The 22219-nt window shown below is 37.9% G+C and overlaps 1 protein-coding gene across 1 annotated transcript in view; it reads left to right on the top strand.

Moving 5' to 3' along the window:
• The window catches only part of BBX (BBX high mobility group box domain containing), a 145655-nt gene that overhangs the window by 72653 nt on the left and 50783 nt on the right, over positions 1 to 22219 (top strand). The window contains exons 6-8 of the mRNA XM_047793060.1: positions 11148 to 11228; positions 14471 to 14545; positions 21892 to 21972. Of these exons, the coding sequence (XP_047649016.1) occupies positions 11148 to 11228; positions 14471 to 14545; positions 21892 to 21972 (237 nt within the window). The remainder of the gene's footprint in view (positions 1 to 11147; positions 11229 to 14470; positions 14546 to 21891; positions 21973 to 22219) is intronic.

Raw genomic sequence — 22219 nt, 5'->3', positions numbered from 1 at the left:
CTGCCACAGTTTAGTGTTGGTAGGTCAGCTTTTTTTTTTTTTTTTTTTTTTTTTTGCTTTTTAGGGCTGCGCCTGTGGCATATGGGAGTTCCCAGGCTAGGGTCAAATCAGAGCTACAGCTGCAAGCCACAGCCACAGCCACAGCAACGCGGGATCCGAGCCATGTCTGGAACCTACAGCACAGCTCACAGCAAGACTAAATCCTTAACCCAAATCCTTAACTGAGCAGGGCCAAGGATGGAACCTGAGGCCTCATGGATCATAAGTTTGTTACTGCTGAGCCACAATAGGAACTCCCTCAGTCAGCATTTTTTTATGCTACTCTTATAAGCCAAGCTGGGTTTGTAATTTCAGTCATGGAAACCTTGTGTCTCTAATGAATAAAAGGCACGAAAATTGCATGTCCTAACTGCCCCACTGACCAGCAGTTCCCCCATCACTCTCCTTGTCCTCAGGCCTCTCTATTTCCTGAGACACGACAGTATTGAAATTAGGTCAGTTAATCACCCTGCACTGGTCTCTTAAGTGTTTAAGTGGAAGGGAAAGTCACATGTCTCTTAACTTTAAATCAAAAGCTAGAAATGATTAAGCTAAGTGAGAAGGGCATGTTGAAAGCCGAGATAGCCTGAAAGCTAAGCCTTTTGTGCTGACAGTTGGCCAGGTTGTGAATGCAAAGGAAAAGTTCTTGAAGGAAATTAAAAGTGCTACTCCACTGAACACAAGAATGATAAGAAAGCAAAGCAGTAAGACTGTTAATATGGAGAAAGTTGTAGTGGTCTGCATAGAAGATCCAACCAGACACAACATTTACTTAAGCCAAACCTAATCCAGAGCAAAGAGCCAACTCCCTTCAGTTTTTATGAAGGCTGAGACAGGTGAAGAAGCTGCAGAAGAAAATTTGAAGCTAGCAGAAGTTGGTTCATGAGCTTTAAGAAACCATCTTCATAACATCTAAGTGCAAGGTGAAGCAGCAAGTGCTGATATAGAAGCTGCAGCAAGTTATTCACATGATCTAGCTAAGGTATTAATGAAGGTGACTATACTAAGGGAGTTACATTGAGTAAAGCCTTTATGGTTCATATCAGTGAGTTGTCTAAAGAGGAAAAGGCAATAAATAAAGTACAAGTATTTGATTTAGAATTTCTAGAAGTAATCTCCAGGACTGAAAACCTTCTATAGTATTAAATTTTTACCTTAATTTAGTAAAAAAGGTAGAACTAAATTAAAATTTAAAAATAAAGGTAGGGGAGTTCCTGCTGTAGTGCAGTGGGGGTGAGGAACCAGTGTTGCCGCAAATGCGGCCTAGGTCACAGCTATGGCTCAGATTCAGTCTCTGGCTCGGGAACTTTTTATATGCCTTGGGTGTGGCCAGATAACATGAAAATAATAGAAAGGCATGGAGTGATACAGTTCAGAGATGAAAGGGGAGATTAGTCAACACATAACATGTAGAGCAGCTTGAGGTAATGGTGGAAAGGTCATCATTTCAGTATTGGACCTAAGGGAGTAGAAGAGAGTCATCTTGGCTAGAACAGAGAGAGCATTTGGGGAATAACAAAATTAGAGAAGGCAGAGTGATCATAGCTGATGAAAAAGTTTGACGGTATTGGTATCTATTTCGTAGAATGAATGAACTGAAAGCAAACTTTCAAATATATGGAAAGTGTGTTAGACCTGGGTCTGTGACTTTAAAATGCCTTGTTCTTTTGTTGGAATGAAGAGGTATGACAGGAAAGTTACGATCAGGCCACATTTTTTCTTTGCCGCCCATCCTGTAAAATGGAGCTAACAATAATACCCATTTGCCTCTAACTCCCAAGACATCTCTGATGATTAATTGAATAAAACCTGCAAGACATTTTTAACTCTCCTGAAAGGCATTCTTCTAGGTATCTACTATTATTACCATAATTTATTCTAAGCATTTTCATACTTAACTTGAAAGCCTAAACTATATCAGGCTATGGTATGTTTTACCAGCCACATACACTCAGTTCCTCTCCATTAAAAATTTGTAGGAAATTACATTTGTAATACACTTTATCAACAGATGCTCAAAAAGGAGACAACTTTTATAACACTTGGGAGAAATCAATATAGAAACTGTGACCTGAGCAGAGTAGCTGAGTTATCATCAGAATCAGAGTTAGTGGAGAAGATGCTAAGAGATGATGCTAAGAGAGTCCCTCTGTTAAGGGACTATAAAGGGCCTATATAAGAATTGAACAGTGTAGGGGAGTTCCTGTCGTGGCTCAGTGGTTAACGAATCCGACTAGGAACCATGAGGTTGCAGATTCAATCCCTGGCCTTTCTCAGTGGGTTAAGGATCCGTCATTGATCCAGCTGTGGTGTAGATCGCAGATGTGGCTCAGATCCCGTGTTGCTGTGGTTTTGGCGTAGGCCGGCCGCTGCAGCTCTGATTCCACCCCTGGCCTGAGAACCCCCATATGCCGTGGGAAGTGGCCCTAGAAAAAAAGACCAAAAAAAAAAAAAAAAAGAGTTGAACAGTGTGGGAACTGTGCCCTCTTTTCACACATTCAGTCATATGCCAGGTACATCAGGGAACAAATCACAAGTTTCCAACCTCGTGGAGCTGAAAGTGTGGGTGTTTGTTTGTTTTGCTTTTTAGGGCTGCACCTGTGGCATGTGGAAGTTCCCAGGCTAGGGGTCAAATTGGAGTTACAGCTGCTGGCCTACACCACAGCCACAGCAATGCAGGATCTGAGCCTTGTCTGTGACCTACACCACAGTTTACCAAAATGCTAGATCCTTAACCCACTGAGCGAGGCCAGGGGTCGAACCTACATCCTATGGATCCTAGTTGGGTTTGTTAACTGCTGAGCCACGAAGGGAACTCCCTGGAAGGGTTTTAAGATTCAGGTTTTTACAGAGAGCAACCCTTCACATGATACATCTGGCTTCAAAGGGATTCGTATTAATTTTCATCTGTTCATTATCACCTGTTCATTTAAAAATGAAATTCATGTATTCAAATTTCTAAAAGATTATTGGAATGGATAAGCCATGAGATCCTGCTTTATAGCACTGGGAAATATATCTAGTCACTTATGATGGAGCATGATAATGTGAGAAAAAGGAATGTATATGTGTATGTGTCACTGGGTCACCTTGCTGTACAGTAGAAAATCGACAGGACATTGTAAACCAGCTATAATGGAAAAATAAAAGTCATTAAATTAAAAAATTCTAAAAGGCTAAAAATTTAAAATAATACACAAAAAATGAAAATAATACATATATTTTATGTTTGTCATACGAATCTCTCACCTCCTCCAAGAGGCCCTTTCTTGAGCGAACTTTGATTCCTCCTATTCCTAATCTGTCATTGGTTGTATTGTCAGTATTATACATTATAGCGCTTGATTATATTTAGTTGGGTTCTTTATTATAAACTCCATAGTAAGAGTTCTCTTAAAATTTTTCTCATTGTATTCTATGTGTAAGTCTTGCTTCTTGGAGACTTTAAGCAACTTTCGATCAGGAGCAATGACAGGATTTAAATTACAGGGCTCCCCACTTGCTTGCTTTAGCACTTCCTCCATTCTGGGATCAGTTCTAAAATGCATATGCATAACTCTCGATCCTCCTAATAACCTTATAAGTTAAGTCTTACTTCCCTCATAAGTAAATATGATACCATTAGATGAGGAAATGGAGACAGAAGGGTTAAATAACCTGCTCTAGCTGTGTGTCTGTGAAGTGATGGAGCTGGGATATGAACCCAGGGGGGCTAGCTTCGGTCTTCATATAGCCTGCAGTGGCCTCTGTGATCCAGGCCTCTTCTCCAGTGGCGCCCTTTACACAGGCATTTCATGAGTGCTTTCTGGGGACTAGGCACTATGCTAAGCACTTACACTGATGATCTCATTTCATCCTTCCATGAGTCTTACGAGGTTGGTTTATTATTATTATCCCCAATTCATAAATGAGGAAATTAGGCTTGAGAGGTTAAATAGCCTCTCTAAGGCCATAGAGCAAGAAAGCCATTCTAGAAGGATTTAAACCCATACCCATATATTTTCCATTAAGTAATGAGAGATGAAATCTGAGATAGAGAAGTGGTAATACCAGCAGTTGTTAAAACCAATGAATATGTTCATATTTTGAACACTGTGCATTTTAAATTTAAAACAAATAACAGGTTTATATAAAATTAAAAGTTTCCACCTTTCTTACAGTTTCTGATATCAGTGAAGTGAAGAAAATTATTTTCCTGCTGGTTGGTACTTTTTTTTCTTTTTTTTTTTGTCTTTTTGCTATTTCTTGGGCCGCTCCCGCGGCATATGGAGGTTCCCAGGCTAGGGGTCTAATCGGAGCTGTAGCCGCCAGCCTACGCCAGAGCCACAGCAACTCGGGATCCGAGCCACGTCTGCGACCTACCCCACAGCTCACGGCAACACCGGATCGTTAACCCACTGAGCAAGGGCAGGGATCAAACCCGAAACCTCATTGTTCCTAGTTGGATTCGTTAACCACTGTGCCATGACGGGAACTCCTGGTTGGTACATTTTGAGCTAGTTTGTTATGTGCCTTTCTTAGGCTGTTATGTTTGCCTACTACAGGATGCTTAAATCCACTGAATTCCATTCCCCACCTCCCACTCTTCACCCCTTCTCATCAAAGCTTTTAATTCCTATCTCACAGTTTTATAGCTTCTAAATGTATTTTGTGAGGAAACACTATATTTAAATTTTATGTTAAATGGGCTCTTTGAGTTTTCTCTCTTCTCGCTCCTCTTTATGTCACTGTCATTTTGGCTAGAACTGCCCATCCAGCCCAGCCTCTTCCATCTCTCAGCAGTGGGGCCCAAAGCCCAGAGAATCAGTTTCTTCTCCCCAACCTGATGGACAAGTGTTTTGTCCCTGATGAGTTCCCAGCTCACATTGCCCAAGACCTTGATGAACTGTGAGCTCCTCTGTTTCCTGGAGTTCGTAGGAAAGGGGAGTGGGGAAGGTGGGTAGCAAGTGAGCAGGAATAGAAGGAGAAGGAGGGAGAACAAGAGGATAAATGAGAGGGTGATGTTGTTGCTGCTGTGTTGTTGTTAAGAGCGTGTTTATATACATGACTGCATTCTGTTCTCACAGTGTCCTGTGAAGAAGTGAGGGCCATTCTTACCTGTTTATCAAATGAGAAACTGAGTCAGGATGATGCTAGGGTTTGTCTCAGCTGCTAATGGCAGTTTTCAGAGGTGGCCTGGAGTCTGTTGTGGACTAGTGCTCTTCCACACGGCTAGTATGATAGAAGACCACTCACCGAGAGAAATCATGGCTCTGGCTGCCCTGGTGCCCTGAGAAAAACCAGGAACTTAGTCCTCCTTTCAGCCAAATGACTTGGCTCACATTTTAATTTTGAGGCATTTGCAGCTCTGGGCGGTGCTATTTGGTTGTGCTCCCCAGGCTAGCTCGCCTCGTTCTTTCTCAGCTGTAGCCCAGTTCTGGTGTCCACCAACCAAGTGCATGGCTTTAGTCCTCAGGTGCTCCTTAACCTCATTTAGGTTTAATTAAAGACTGCCTTCAATTTCGTCCTTAAAAATACGTTTTAAAGGTCTAATTTGAATATAATATACTTACATTGAATTCACCTGTGTTGAAGCTCGAATGCATTTCAGACTTCCTTCGCTTACCATCTAATATTAAATGCATAGTAAATGATCACTCAGGTTCTCTGTTTATAGAAAGATACTTGGCAAAAGCTGTCCATTGTAGGAGAGCCTGGGCCAGGGTGAACAGAAGTGAGAATCAAATCCACTGAGCCTTGGAGCTGCACAGGATCTTTAACTTGATCTCTGAAATCAGGTAAACATACGTTCCTAATGTGTAGCTGTCCCCTGCACTTGAATTGCAAGCAACTTAAGGGCCAGACGCATCCCCTTAGCTTCATTTTATTCCCCAGCATACAATGCACACAAGGGGGAATCCAAGTTTCTTGAGAGAGAGAGCAGTATTTGTGGCTGGAACGTAATAGGTGTTTATTGAATATTTGTTGAAGGAGTAAGTAATCAATAAATGTTTGAAGTAGTATGGGCAGGGATGTGGAGTTCAGATAGAACCAGTGCACTTCATTCCTTTTGTTGACTTTGTGTTATATCACAATCCAGCTCTACGGATGTGATCTTGTGCCTTGCAAAGTAGGAACACTCTCTTAATAAAACTTAGCTTTCCCAGCCATGTACAGTGCATCTAAATGGCTTGATCTTGTGTTACATCAGCAGTCTGGAGCATGTTTCTGTGTTTCTAGTTTTCATGATGTGAATTTTGCCTGTGGAAAAAAAAAATACTGCTTTGTCATAATTCTTAATTATACTAATCATTCCTCTTCCTTGGTTATTGAAAATTACAGCTAAATCAAAGGGAAGATTGGATTTAAGGGAAGTTGAATACCGTATGTGGTTAACAAAACTGCTTTTTAAATCCTTATAGCAGTTTTCTTTATTGGGCATATAGCAACACCTAGTGGCTTTATGGATTATTTCAGGAACTATTTCTAGAAACAGTTTCTTGGGGTTTTCCTTCTCTTTATTGAATCTCCGTATTTATTTTTTTCTTTCCTCTTAATTAATGAACAGATATCTTTGATTCTCTGTATTTTGTTACATTTAGAAAATAGCTGCTCTAGCAGATGAATGGATATTGAAGAATTGAGGTTTCTGCATAGAAAGCACACTCCACCTAATAAATAATTTGGAATACTGTAAATACAAACAGCAGGGTGGTGTCGCAAGGCGACAAGGTCTAGGAACTTCTAATAACATAGTTTAAGTAGGAGGCTTTTGTTTGAAATAGCTTCTTCCTTCCACGTGGATATAATCCCAGATTTCTTTACCAAACATGTACAAGTGTCAATGTATGCACGAATATACACACTTGCACTGGATGCCTTCTTTATCAAACACTCTAGAATGAATTCTACCTCAGTACATTTTCCATGTCTTTGAGGTTTTTTTTCTTTTTCTTTTTTGCTTTTTAGGGCTACATCACAGCATATGAAAGTTCCCAGGCTCAGGGTCAAATTGGAGCTGCAGCTGCCAGCCTAAGCTACACCCACAGCAGTGCCAGATCTGAGTCACATCTGCAACCTACACCACTACTCACGGCAATGCAGGATCCTTAATCCACTGAGCGAGGCCAGGGATTGAACCCATATCCTCATGGATACTAGTTGGGTTCCTTACCGCTGAGCCACAAACAGGAACTACCATTTTAAAATTTTAGATGGAAATATTTCTAGCATGTATCACACATATTTCTGCCTTTTAATAAAGGGCATATTTTATAATTATCCTTATCTTGAAAACTTAGAATCATAGTTACAAATATTAATTTCTATATTCAGGAGAAACTTTAGGACTCTTTGCTCTACTTTTTAAAAATTTTTTTGTCTTTTGAGATTATCCACCTTACTAAATAACTGAGATTTAAAAATTTTTTTGTGCATTTTTTATTCTCTCTCTCTCTCTCTTTTTTTTGGTCAGAGCCATGGTATGCAAAAGTTCCAGGGTCCAGGGATCAAACCTGTGCCATAGCAGTAACCCAAGCCACAGCAGTGCCAATACTGGATCCTTAATTCACTGAGCCATGAGGGAACCCCTCAAAATTGTTTATACTATTTTGAAAGGTTACTTTCCATTTACAGTTATTACAAAATATTGGCTATATTCCCCATGTTGTACAATACATCATTAAACCTTACACCCAGTACTTTGGTTATTGTTTTAAACAGACTACAGTGCTTTATATGACATTTGTATCAACAGTTTCTCTGTCCTCTTCCTCTTGTCTTTTGGCTGTTGGCACTGTTTCTTCTGTAGCTCTCTTCCTTTTTCTTTCCCACATCCTTGGCCCCTTCTGATTTGTGCTTCTCTTCTTCGGTGGACTAGAGAGTCAGGTAACCGTATAGCTTAGTAGTAAGCCACTTTATCTGACTTCTAATTTTGGGTGGTTTCCTTCATACTTCACTGAAGATAGAGGCTAAATCCACAGTGCTTTAGAGTAAGAGTAAGATTTTTGAAAGAAGACATTGACTACTACAGTAAAATGCATTGCCTCAATGTTTATGTTATTGCCGTTTTAACCATTGGACACCCTTTACTGTGTGATTCCTGACCAGGTCATTGAGATTCTATGAAGAATTCATAGACGCAGAGTGTCAGGTCAGTCCACAGATATTCATTGTGCATCTACAATGCCTCAGATGCATGGGGAACACAAACACGCATGCACAGACTTCCTATATTGCATAGCACAACTGACGTAGCCTGTAGGGTTATAGATGTCTTGATAATTACTTATATCTGAATTCTCCATATAAATAGAAACGTTTATTTAAGACCATCCCTCATGATTTGCAGAGGTCCCGTTTAACGTTAAACCTTTATGACTGGATGTGTAATTATGGCCAAATTATCAATAATGGCACTTAAAAGAAAGTTGACTTTTCTCCTTCTGGCTAATTTGAACTCAAATTAAGCCAAAGAGATCTTATAAATGGTAACTCTCATGCATCATGGGGTCAGAAATAAAAATATGTATTATAGGAGTTCCCTGGTGGCCTCGCCATTATGGATCCAGTGTCGTCACCACTGTGGCGTGGGTCACTGCTGTGGCTTGATCCCTGGTCCAGGAACTTCCACATACCTCAGGCATGTCCCCCCCCAAAATGTATTATATGTTATATAGGCTTTATATAACATATAAATTTACCCTATATAATGTATAATATCATTTACCCTAAATGATAATATCCTTAATGCTAAATATCTCCTTAGATAGAAGTTATGTATGTGGCCTACATTATTAAAGTTTTATAAAGTCATTTCATAATTTTCATTTAGTTCTAGGTTAATTTAAAATTAAATTTTGGGAATTTCCATTGTGGTGCAGCAGAAACAAATCCAACTAGCATCTGTGAGGATGCAGGTTCAATTCCTGGCCTCGCTCAGTGGGCTGGGGATCTGGGGTTGCCTTGAGCTATGGTGTAGGTTGCAGATGTGGCTCAGATCCCACGTTGCTGTGACTGTGGTGTAGGCCAGCAGCTACAGCTTTGATTAGAGCCCTAGCCTGGGAACTTCCATATGCTGCGAGTGCAGCCCTAAAAAGAAAAAAAAAAAAATTAAATTAATTTTAATTATTTACCAGAATACCCAGCAGCGCTAAACACACAGTATTTCTTTATAAGCCAGGACAGAATTAACTTTATTTTATTGTTCAGAAATTACAAAAATGTAGTTTGTTCAAGAATTCCTTCCAGTTAAGGAGTATTTTGTGTCTAGTAATTTTGGGATTTGCTGGCCTTTTTTTAGTGCATTTTGTGCCTCCTTGGCTTCAAATTCTTAGAAAGCAAATAAAAACTACTGGGTTTTTTTTTTTTTTTTTGCATTCAGCTTGTCAAATAGTCAAGTAACAGTAAAGGAGTTAGGCTTTGGCAGCTAAACTACAGGTGGCAAATTAATTAAAGCTTCTACACCTTTTCTATGGAGCTTATCATCGAACAAAGGTAGCCATTACTCTTTCAAATCCAAAGGTGACAATTAAAATTTTAAATGCTTGCTCCTGCCCAATGGCCTGTGACACTGTTAGAGAAACACATCTTCAATGTCTAATGAAGAGGTTCAGTGAGAAACATCTTTTAAGAATATAACCTGGATGACTGTCAGCTCTTCCCATAGATTCAACCATCTAATGTAATCACATGCAGCTATTAAAATTACATTGGAAAAGACTTAGCAACACAGGAAAGTCAATGTATTATTAAAAAAGAACATTTTTGTAACTGTAATACAACATCCCATTTCTGTGGAAAAAATTGCCTATATACACAACTGAAAGAATATACATGGAATGTTAACAGTGCTTATCTTTGGGAGATAAGATTGTAAATGATTTTCCTTCTGTATATTTTTTTTTCATATTTTCAACAGTGATCTGGGATTATTTTATTGTCAGAAACATGTTATTTTTTGAAAAAGTATTTTTAATTTTTATTTTTTCCCTGAAGTGAAAGATATTCCTAAGACTCTCTAACCTTGATATTCAGGAAAGCAGGAAGGGAACACACTGATTTGGTATTTAGAAGACGTGTTGTCAACTTTAATTTAGTTAATTCCACAAATACTGGAGTACGTACATTGTGCCCAAGCAATTTAACGTTAAATTTAATGAAATTCTTCATTAAACAAAATCCCTGGGAGCAGATGGACCGTAAACGCGTATTTATGTCTTGTGGTGGTCAGTGCTAAGGGCCATAATGGTAAAGAATGAGGGGATTATTGAATGTTGAGGAGGGCGGGTGTCATTTATCTGTAAAAAGGTTTAGGTCAGAGGGATACTGGAATCCTTTCCCTCTCTAACGTTCTGTGACTCCTATGACTTTTGACTAACAGGCTACTGCCTCAGTGATTATTTCACCCAAATACAAGAATGGGCCAATTTTAACAGTGAGATAAAAAGGAAATGTATATCCTGAGAACAAGTACTTCATTAACTGCAAGAATTTTTTTAAAAAATCAGTGGTGTTTCTGGAACTACTGTTAATAATGAAAATGACAAATGAAGATGGTAGATTGTTAAGTGTTTATTCAACAGAGTAAATAACATATAGGAATATATTATAAAATTCATTTCTCTTTTCTTAGCAAAATTATACTAACTTTTAGATTTGGGCTTCTGGATAAATACATGGAAACGCTGGGAAAACAAAAAATGTGGTCTTAGTTTTGTTTTCCCAAAAGGTTTCTAATGATCACAACTCACTTGTGTTTTCACATATTGTCAGGTGATAGGAAATACTGTGGAAACAGAACGTGGAAGAAGTAGATACTCTTTGGATTTGGTTTCAGAAGGCCAAGAGATCAAATGGGCATCATTGTAGAAATTTCTCTTTAATAGTAATTTTTCTGAAATGCATTGTCCTATTTCCTGCTATTTATGGCATTATTTAGCAGTTGAATGAAATAAAAACATTGTATAAAACTTTGCAGAATATAACTACCTTTCTGTCACAATCTTGCCTCAAGTTTGGGGGTGTGAAAACCATTCCTTCCTCAAATAAGAATGTTTCAGGTGGCTTGTCTTCTGTTATTTTCCAGAAGTTATTTCTGGAATGCCTCATACCATCTTTTTTTATTTCAGATATCTTCTGGCACTTGTAGGCCTGATGTTTCAGAATCATCTGAATTGCGTCAGAAGTCACCATTATTTCAGTTTGCTGAGGTAATATATTACAGTTTATACTAAATGAGGAAATTGTAACATGAGCTTAAATTTGGGCTGATGACAGTAACTTAAAGCAACAAAGAACTCTGTGTACTTAGCTCAAGTAACCATAAATGAGAAAATAGAGCCAAATTTTGGAAAAGTTAATTTTGGAACTCTTTAGAGTTCTTAATATATTTATGTTTATAGAAGCCTGTTATTAATTCATACTAAATATTATTGCACCTAAACCTAATCACAAGTTTTTATTCATGAAATAGTAAGGTTAAGAATATAATTGAATTCTTGTTAGAACTTCATCATTTTCCAGGTGTTAATTTACCAGGTATGAAATCAGAAGACAGAATCAACTCATGATTATTGGCTGGGTGTTCCTTTTTATTTAAGTACAACTTTTAATCTAAACATTAGCATGCAGTTTTTAGTCTTAAGTCTTTTGTCAAACCTGTTTAGCTCCGTGTGTTTCTAACGTAGTCAGAGATGACGTAGAAAGCACATTATCTTTGACATCAAGTTTAAAGGTTAAAACTGCTTCCCAAAGTATCTACATTTACCCTAGAACGCAATATGGAGCCATCATTGATTCATTTTTACTAAACTTGAAAGCACTTGGTCTTCCCCTGATCATTTGAATTGCCTTTCAATAGACCTTCTTCCACACTGTCATTCTTCCTAATGTTTGCCCATTACATTATAGTTTTGTACAAGGAGAGCATATTTTTAGTTTCAGGCTTTTTTCCCCCTCTAGTGTCCTTTCCTGGTTGTTCTCAACATTCCTTTGGCAGGGTTACTTTTCATACTGGCATGTTAGGTCATTGCTTGTATGACACTGTTTATAATGTACCTAAATTCCTTGCTGATATCACCAGAATGTAATAATATATTTGTTCACATACCCCTTATCTGTCACTTTCTGTTCTCTGTGAGATGTGTCATGAATTCCAATTGTTTTGTATATTGTCTCATCAAGAATTTATTAGAGGATTCAATGTACATTCCCTTTTCAACAGCATAGACATATTAAATAATACTGTTCGCAACTTTGAAAGTGGAGATACTTCACCAGTGGTCCCCAATCCCCTAAAGATCTAGTGAAATCTCTCAAATTTCAAATTAAATTTTGGGTGTATTGACATATGTGCATTTTGGGGGTACTTTAGCAAATCAACGATCCCCAGAAGATACCTGACCCTAACCTAATGTTTCTTCAAGAGCTCCCTATTCTTGTCAGTATCTCCTTTATCCCACTTAATTTGTAGAAACATCCTCCTGTTTAGAAAGTTGTGAGATGCTTTTCAAAAATTTATATGGTTGATACCCCTGATGCTGTTTTGTTATGTGTCTGATTTAATCCTTGAAGAAATATATTACAAAAGTTAGACATTTCTTCCTTTCATAAACTGTTTTCTTTAACTTTTATGGAGAGTTGGTAGGAATAAAAAGTGATGTCTGAAGTTAAGACCTACCACTTAGAATTCTCAGAATTTTGGGAACATCCTTGTGGATTCATATCTGCAGTCTGGCACAACTTGCACTTGGTGGTCTTTTGAAAGGATAGGTTTTATGGTTTGACCAAGAAAAGTTCTACAATTTTACCCTCAAATGTCTTCAAAATACTCGGTTTGATCTTAGCCATTTGTGACACTTCGTATGTATCTAGTTTGTCAAATAGGATCTGGGAGACTTTTGTCTTTTTATGATATTTATTTTAAAAATGCTTATTTTGGAGTTCCCATCGTGGTGCAGCAGAAACGAATTTGACTAGGAACCATGAGGTTGTAGGTTCGATCCCTGGCCTTGCTCAGTGGGTTAAGGATCTGGTGTTGCTGTGAGCAGTGGTGTAGGTCACAGACGTAGCTTGGATCTGGCATTGCTATGGCTCTGGCGTAGGCTGACAGCAACAGCTCCATTTAGACCCCTGGCCTGGGAACCTCCGTATGTTGCGGGTGTGGCCCTAAAAATACAAAAGACAAAAAAAAAGGTTATTTGTCTAAATCAAAAGATACAAGGAATTGTAAATTTCCCAATGCCTTCAGCGGTAACTACAATCAGTAATTCCATTAGTCTCTCTTGTTGATTCTTTCTTATTCCTAAAAATGACTTTGATACTGAATTACCAACTGGATCCATTGTTTTTCTAACCAATTTAAGATGAAAAGGTGATTTCTGTAATTGAATAGTTATGATCAAACTTCATGTGTTGCTTAGTGGGTATCCTTTGATGGAGTTGGTGAGCACAGTAGAAGAAAAAGACTTCTGTGGGACCGGGAATAGGCTGAATTGATAATGCCTATGCTTTCTGCTCTTATGACTCATTTCCACCTTATTTTGTAGCTGGATAGAAGCTTTGTTCACTCTGAAACCAAAATTAATAACTGACCTTGTTCTCAGAACATTTTTGAAGAAGTATTTCCCCGTGGCCCTCAGAGCAAACTTTTAATGAGCCTACCATAATCACCAAATAGGAACAAAATCTCCTAGTTGAACCAAGAATGGGGTAACAGAATCCTCTTTCCAGTGTCACAAACCTGAGGGGCATGTATGTGTGTGTGTGTTAGATGGGAAGAAGCATGGTGTTATAAAAGAAAGAAATGCTAATCATATTCAGTAAACAGTTTATTGAGGTTGCTGCCATGCCAGGCAGTGTATTCTATGGCTTATTTTCTTCTCACCATAATCCTGTAGAATGGGGATTATCATCTTCATCATCATCAATTTACAGTTGGGAAAAATAAGTCTCAGTGAGATTAGCTCAGATATGTAGCTGGTGAGTAGCAGAGCTCAGATTCAATCCCAGGTATCCTGACCCACATTGTTTGCTTCTCCAGCACTATTTCACAACTTGCGTCTAAGCAGAGAACAACAGCTTGGGAGGAGTGATGTAGAGAAGAGAAGACTGGCTTTATTTGCAACTTCTAGCTTTTAGTAATATTTCTAAAAATGCACTGAAGTAAGGAAATTTATCTCAACAGGTCTTCTCAGCTGCTATTTGGTATATTTCTGGTTTCCTGATAGAGCAAATGAGCCAAACTCAGTCTTTTTTGTTCTTCTCACATCTGTTTTTAGAAACTTGGCCTTTGTCTTCATTTATCATTGATACTGTTTTTCTAAAAGGGATTGAGGGTGATGACTCATGTCTTAATCTTTATCAGTGTCTACGGTGGAAATATATGGTAGAATCTATTAGTTTGTTATGGTAAAATGTCCTTGTGCATTAAAAGTTACTTGTATCCTTTCAGATATCTTCAAGTACATCCCATCCTGATGCTCCTTCAAAACAGTGTCAAGCATCAGCCTTGTTTCAGTTTGCAGAGGTATGGCTGCCATTTTTTTTTTTAAGTGCACATTGGGTTCAGAAAACTTATTGAGCTCCGGAAATATTGGAGTGGAATTTTATAAGTTCACATAGTGAACTTTAAGGCCTGCATCTTGCCATTGCTGACTTAATACACACGGCAGACTTCTTAATTGCTTTTTGCTACCTTTGCTATAATCACAGATCAGCTACAGATTTTGTACCCATTTCATAAGCATTCATTAAAGAGTTCATTCGTGATACTTTCTAATAATTCATTTTTTTCATTTTGCCTTGTTTTTTTGATTCTTTTGGCCACACCTGCAACATGTAGAAGTTCCCGAGCCAGGGATCAGATTTACACCACGGTAGTAACCTGAGCCACTGCAGTGACAATGCCAGATCTTTAACCAACTGTGCCTCAAGGGAACGCCTTGCCTTGTTTTTAACTTATTTTAGAAGCTTGGAAAAATTGTCAACTTGAAGGCCATAGGATTCCAATTTATTACATTTTTTCCAGTAGTGAAATTAGATGCTGTAGTAGATAAGTAACTCTTACCGTGAATGCAGGGGTGAATATGACCTGTCAGATCATCAGTGCTTAGCTTTGGATGTGATGTAGCTGCAGCTAGGATTTTTATTAACATTTAATCCCAGGCTTAGGACAGGACAGCTCTTGCAGGATCTCAGATTTCTTTGGTTTGTCACCCAGAGAGAGAGCACACAACTAGAGAGCATTTTATTGGTATGATGAGGAGGTAAATCTGATATGTTGATTTTGACACAAAAGCCCTGGTGGCCTCAACTGTATGCTTATTTCTTACAAGCAATATATATGACAAATAATAAAATATATCCCATTTGCAAAAATAGAATGCCATCTGCTTTAGGTCTTTCCCCATTTTCCTTTTTATTAATTTCAACCAAAAATGCATATCATAAACTAAGCAATTTTTTATAGAGTTGAGAGAAGATGACAAGCAGGACCATTCTCTTTAATATTGATGTATTGAATGACTTTGATTCATTTGCATAAAGAGTGATGCATAAATGAAATGTAAAATGATATCCTTCTGGCAGGAGAAAATCCAGCATCTTTCTTTAAAAATGAGAAAAAATTACTTTTAGATCTTACAGTAAAAAAAGAAAAAAATGCTGCTGCTTCTTAGGACAGTTGTGTCAACCACTGTGACTTGATCCCACCAGTTGGCCTACTTATCTGTTAGGTTTCTCTGCCACACTATTTGCTTTAGTTGTTGAGGGCTGTTCTCTAAGACTGATAACAAAAATACCATATAATGGTATCATTTCATGAAGAACAATTTGCTTGATGAATCTGAATAAATTAAGATTTTATCATAATTTTTCATTATGATAAACAGGCTGTTATTTTCACTGTCTGGGGAATGGTTTTGTTTAATATTTCCTTGCTTTGATCCAGTCATTGACATCCATTTACTTGATACTAATAATTTTTTCAAAGGTTAAAAAAGAATTTTGGCATGATGGCTATAAATTTATTTTTAATGTCAGTACCTGAGCCAAACCCATCCAACTTTTAAGAAATACTTCCTTCAACTCAGAATTTATTTGCCATCTATTCTGTTTGATTAAGTTCTACACTCTGTAGCATGAATGTTAGAAAGGTGGTGGCTTGTCTTTGACACACCTGATATTTACTTATGCATTATTTACCAAGGGATCTCAACTTAATTAAAAGTGTTTGTATGGGGTATCTCAGTGGATGCCTTTCTAATAGCTATTGCCATTCAGAGTGTGGTTGTTACTTAAGCACCATCATCATCAGATTTATTAAGAACCCCCGAAGCCCCAGGCAGCTCTGAGGAATCACTTTGGTGTTGTAATAGCCACTGTCCTGTGATTCTGTAGAGTTCAGTCCTGTGCCTCTCTTTAATTTGTCCTTGCTGCTCGGCACACTCACTCCTCTAAGCATGAAAAAGTTTTTTTTTTCCTTGAGAAGAACCTCCTCTTCTTTGGGAGTTGGATGGGGAGACGTTTCCAGATATCTCTCCACTACTCAGTGGCACTTATCTCCTGAGGGTTTTTGGTTTTTGACCGTGGAACAAATATAAGATTTGAGGAAGCTTTGGAAAAATCAATTTGAAAACTTGTTCAGAGCTGTTTCAAGGCATCATTCATTAACAAACAGATGGAATGATGTTAATGATGGAAAAGCCAAAACAAAATGTTTTACTCTACAGTCAAAAGCAATTCCCTCTTTCAATACCATATACTATTTTTCCTAGTTATGTTTGCATAGGTTGATTTCAGTTCCTAAGCAAATTAAATTATTATATACTTGGTTGTTTAATTTTCAATGTTAAATGTGATTATACAAGAGAAGTATAGTACTCGGTTCTCCAAGGGTGTATGTATGACCTCTAATCACTTTTCTCCGCTGACCCAAGAGATCCCTAAGGTCCAATCTCTCTCATATTAACGCTCTAACTGTATTGTCAGCCCAGTACTGGGCTGGTTTATTCAAAGCAAAACAATAGCTAACTAGATGAGCTAATAAAATTAAATCTGCTATGAGCATATATATTGCAGTAGAAATAGAATAGTTTATAATTACTGTGCTCATATCCCTAAAGCTCTTATAATTATTTTATAAAATATCCATCACCTTTGAGAAAACACAGGCTTTTGAAATTCTTGTTCTAACTAGTCTAAAGCAGAGGTTCTCAAACTTTAAAATACATCAGTCACCTCAGAGGCTGATTCAAACACAATTGCTGAACCCCACCCCCAGAGTTTCTTATTTATGACCAAGTCTGGAGTGGGGCCTGAGAATTTGTACTTCCAACAAATTTTCTATTAGGGAACTACAGTTTGAGATCACTGCTCAACAGTTTGCAATTTTTACAAGTTATTAAATCAGCATTGTTAAGGTGTTTCCTAGTATCTTTGGGACCTCACAGGGAAAGAGGCAGATAATAGAAATTTACCAGGGATGGGCAGATAATAGAAATTTACCAAGTGGGCCACTTTATACCACCATCCCTTTTCAGAGAAATTCTTAGTCCTATTATAGTACACTTAGAGAAAAGTAGGTGTTTATATAATTTAGGAAACAATTTACTCTTTAAACATGTCTAGCTTTGTAATATTTTAAGATCAGGCTTGCAAAATTCTTAGAGGCCATTCGTGTTAATTTCATTTGCAGATCTTCATAACTCTAGTAAGAGATTAGCTATTGGTCATTTATCATGTAATACAATTATCCCAGAAACACACTTTAAACAGCAGTAAGCCCTGGGCATTTAAGTTGTTTTTTTTGTTGTTTTTTTTTTTCCAACATCTAGTCCCAAGTCTCTGTCTTGCAAGCTGAGAAGAATATCTTTCCTTATTAATGAAATCTGATAATTTTAAAACCCATTGAAGTAAACCACATGAAATAAAGAACACCTTTTTTATAGGTTCCTCATAGATGTTTACATTGAAAGGGAGAAAGATGTATCTGCTTTATAAGATCTAGAAGGAAATAAAGAGTGCAGAACCTGTTTTCCCTGCATTTCAGCCTATCTCCCCTTCCATATTGATGCTCATAATTCACCTAGATTCAGCTTGGCCCATCTGAAGAGTCATCACTCTGTTTCCAGGCTCTGATCCATTAAGTTCGTCAAAATGAGTTTCCTATCTGCATTTTTTGTTGTTTACAGGTAGAGTGACACATCCGTCACTGTTTAGATCTGGTTTACTGAAGACTAATGACCAAACGTAATGCTAGAAGGGAGCTGTTGTCTTCCATTATTTAACAAGCTCTGACTGGTCCACATACCCTCTTCTCTGTTGTGTGGCCAACTCTTACACCGAGGGGATATCTTTGCATTGAAAAATTACATACTTATTTTGAAGACAGGGAGCTAATCTGGACAATGTAGACAAATAGATTTGAATGCTAAAACTTTGCTTAGAAAGTATTTATGTTGCCAGTATAAATACAGCCATAATCCCACCAAGGTATTGTCACAACTGGATATAAGCAATAGGTGCAGATTTAAAGCATTCATTTTCATGATGGAATGCTCAGTATGTTATGGAATATTACACTTGACACCGGCTCCATATACTCACACTATATAGCTCATCGGTATGAAAGTCTTACATATTTTATTGGAAGTGTTAATATTTCTTTTAAGGTAAAAAAGACCAGTCATCTCATATTGTTCATTTGTTCTTTGATTCATTTATTCATTCTACAATTATTGGTCATTTCCTCCCAGACTACAGTGTTTATGATACTCCTCATAATTACAGAAGGCTTCTAGCTAATTTGCTTTTGTTCCTTACTACCTCTTTCCTTGGTGTACTTCCCTACCTCAGGCAGCTATTAAATTAGCAGTTTAGCATCCAGGGTGACCATTTTTCTTGGCACTTTTGCTATGTGTCATGTCCTTTTAACACCCATCCTGTTTGTCAGGACATTACATAATAGCTAAAGGAGAGGCTACAGCGGGGCCACCAGATTGGCAGGCACCATCCAATTTGAGGGAAATAAAAAGCAGAGTCAGGAACATACTATGTGGTATGGCCACTGGTGCCCCTACCCAGGAGTGTAACCTAACACGCACCTTCCTCCAGTAGCTGACCAATCATTGAAAAAGCGTTGATTAGCTATATTGTTCTTACCTAAAAGGATGTGTTTGTCACTTAAATAGAAAAGAAGAAAAACCGGGGAAATGAACAATGGTATAACAAATCCACATTATACAAGCTATGCTTATAATAGGAGCCATCAGAATAAATGAGATTACTGAGAGGTAAAGTGTAAAAATGAAAGAGGTCCCTAAGACAGTAGTCTGAGGAAAAACATTTAAGGGCTCACTGTAAAAAGCAGAGCCAACAAAGACCATAAGGAGTGGCCTGAGAGGTAGGAGGAAAACAAGGACTCTGCAGTGTTGAAAATCCAGAGAAATTCTCAAAAAGCAAGGGCAGCCATACCTACTGCTGCAAAGAGGTCAAGAGAAGGCTTGAGCCGTAGATGGTAATGTATGTTCAGTGTCCCCTTCTCCCAAATCAAAGGCAAAAGACATTTTCAGAAAGTGTATCTTACCGCTAAGTCATTCCATGAAAATTTTATTGTTAGGTGGTTCTGGAAATGTTGGACTGCTAAAATACCTTGACCCACCCCCAACAGACTTCTTTGGAAAACAGTCTTCCAGCAACCTTGAGCATTTAAAATACTGCCTTGTACCTATAGATAGGTAAAAATCCTCCCATAAGTGATAAGGGAAATAGTTCTTGCTAAACATTTGGTAGTGGTTTCTTTTGCAAGGCAAGAAACCATGCTCAAACCTCCACTCAGACAGCTGCACAGTTAACTCAGCTGGCAGGTGCATCCAGGCGGTCAGGAGTTCTTCACTGAGGCTCTGGTGTGCCATTCAGCATAGGCTGCAAGGTAGTGAACACACACACAGCATCAGGGAGCATAAACCTACAGCAACAAAAGCGACAGCAGAGGGAGCCCGTGGAAGAGCTAGAACACAGTGCCCAGCTCTGTAGTGCAGCACCGCCCTGCTTGTTGTTCTTTTGAGGGTATCATATGATTATGTGACACATTTAATAGTCTACAGATTATTAAATTTAATAATTATCCTCTGACGTTGCCATTTTTAATTCTGTTCCAATTTCAGTGTGTAGCTAATGTTTGGAATTGTACTAAAGGAGTTTACGTTTATTAGTATTAATAATGATAAACCCTCATTACTAATATTTGTACTATTTATTGAGAGCATAATGAGGGCTGAGCACTGTGCCAGACTCCTTACTAATGTAACATCTAATCTTCACAACAATAGGATGAGGGCAGGTACTATTGTTTCTGTTTTGAAAGTGAAGATGAGGTCTTAATTATTTCCTTAGGTCCGCACAGCAGAAAGTAGTGAAGGCGTGTTTGTCTGACACAAAAGCCATGTCCTTCTATTATACAACCTTGGTTTATGGGAGTGGCATTTATCTTCATTACTTCTTTCCCTCAAGTCACTCAAAGTCACTGATTATATTAAGTATGTTTGCTTCTCTTAGTCAAGTGATAAGGTTAGTAGTTGAATTCACCTTGTCTAGAAAAAGTAGAAGAGGCGTATATCAGAAAATTCAGCTATAGAAAATCTTCCAAGAGATTTAGCCCCTATGTTGATCTTCTAAAAAAAAAAAAAAAAAAAAGTAAGTGATTGAGATGAATAAGAAAGGATGCTTAAAAATGATAGTACCTAGGAAGAAAATTCCTTAATTCTTAAACTAATCCCTTTTAAGTGGCCCAGATAGCTTATTAAATATTTGTGTCTACAAAGGCCTCTTATTCAGCAGGTGTTCTAGAGAGAATTTTCTTTAGCAATGAGTACCCAGTGTCTCCTGGTGCTGACAGCTCCGCAGAATTCCCTGTGGGACTTGGGGTCACCTGTAAGGATGTAGTCACAAGGCAGCATTGCTTCCTAAACTGAGCTGAGAAATACCCTTGTCTTAACTGAGGAAGAATTCAGACTCATGAAGAATATAGAAAACTCAGACCATAGCTCTAATGATGACAGAATTTCTCCAGGAGAAGAATACTTTGTAAAGATCCTTCAGAATGTGTGTCCCTCTCAGCTCTTTACTGAGTTAAGCTAGAAATTGGAAATGAAGTTTTTGTATAAAAAATGAGAAAGGACATTGTTACCAGGGCCTGGCTGCTATTTAACCAAACTTGCAGGATAGCATGCAGTCATGCAGTCATGTTGTAGCCATGTTGATGTGCTATCACAAAGGTCTTAACCATACAACTTACTGAGATTTGTGTTCCTGACTGTCAGTCTTTGTGTGTACTTTAGAATATACTTTCAGAGCCAGTGCCAGTGTTTTATATAAAACTCATAGCTCCTGTCATATTGCCTAGCACATTTATATTGGATTCTCAAAAACATATTTGTTGACTGACTTGATACTCACTGTCTTTTTCACAGTGATCCCAAATATATGTTTAAAAACTATATAATAACTAATTGCTTTTTGGTAAATACAAAATAACACAAAATCTCTTATATTTGGCCAGTGGGTAAGTTGGTAGTTATATGGAAATGCAAACTTGATCTAAGGTTATAGAGTTAAATTTAAAGCCTAGCATACTCAAGATAATAATACTCTTGTCATCAAACAGCTGCCCAAGCCACGCTTAGTTTTTGTTGTTATTTTTTATGTTATTTACTAAAATTGATTTTGAAAATGTAATCCCGTGCATGACGATTTAAGGTTATTTGGTAGTGGGAGCAGTGATGTCCTCATAAATAAAGTTTCTGAATGTGGATGGGGAGCAAAAATTCTGATTATCACGATTAATATTCTTTGTGCGAATTGTTTTCAATACAGATTTCTTCAAACACTTCACAGTTGGGTGGTGCTGAACCTGTAAAACGCTGTGGAAAGTCTGCACTCTTTCAGCTGGCAGAGGCAAGTGTCTTACGAATACACTGACTGGAAGATCTGGAAGCTACAAAAAAGTTACTCATAGCAGTGTTCCCATAACTGTACCATCTGACCTGTGACCATAAAGTGTGTTGTATCTTATTTTCAACAGTGAGAGGGTTAACCTGTAATTTAAGGAAAGTGGCATTTTGCAAAAGTCATTAAGCATTGGGAAAGGTTACCCAGGGAAACTGTGAAGTCTTTCAGAGATGGTATTTTAAAATAAGGGCAG

Source organism: Phacochoerus africanus, chromosome 1 (genome assembly GCF_016906955.1).
Source record: "Phacochoerus africanus isolate WHEZ1 chromosome 1, ROS_Pafr_v1, whole genome shotgun sequence".
Lineage (NCBI taxonomy): Eukaryota > Metazoa > Chordata > Mammalia > Artiodactyla > Suidae > Phacochoerus > Phacochoerus africanus.
This window is presented reverse-complemented; position numbering and strand designations above follow the sequence as displayed.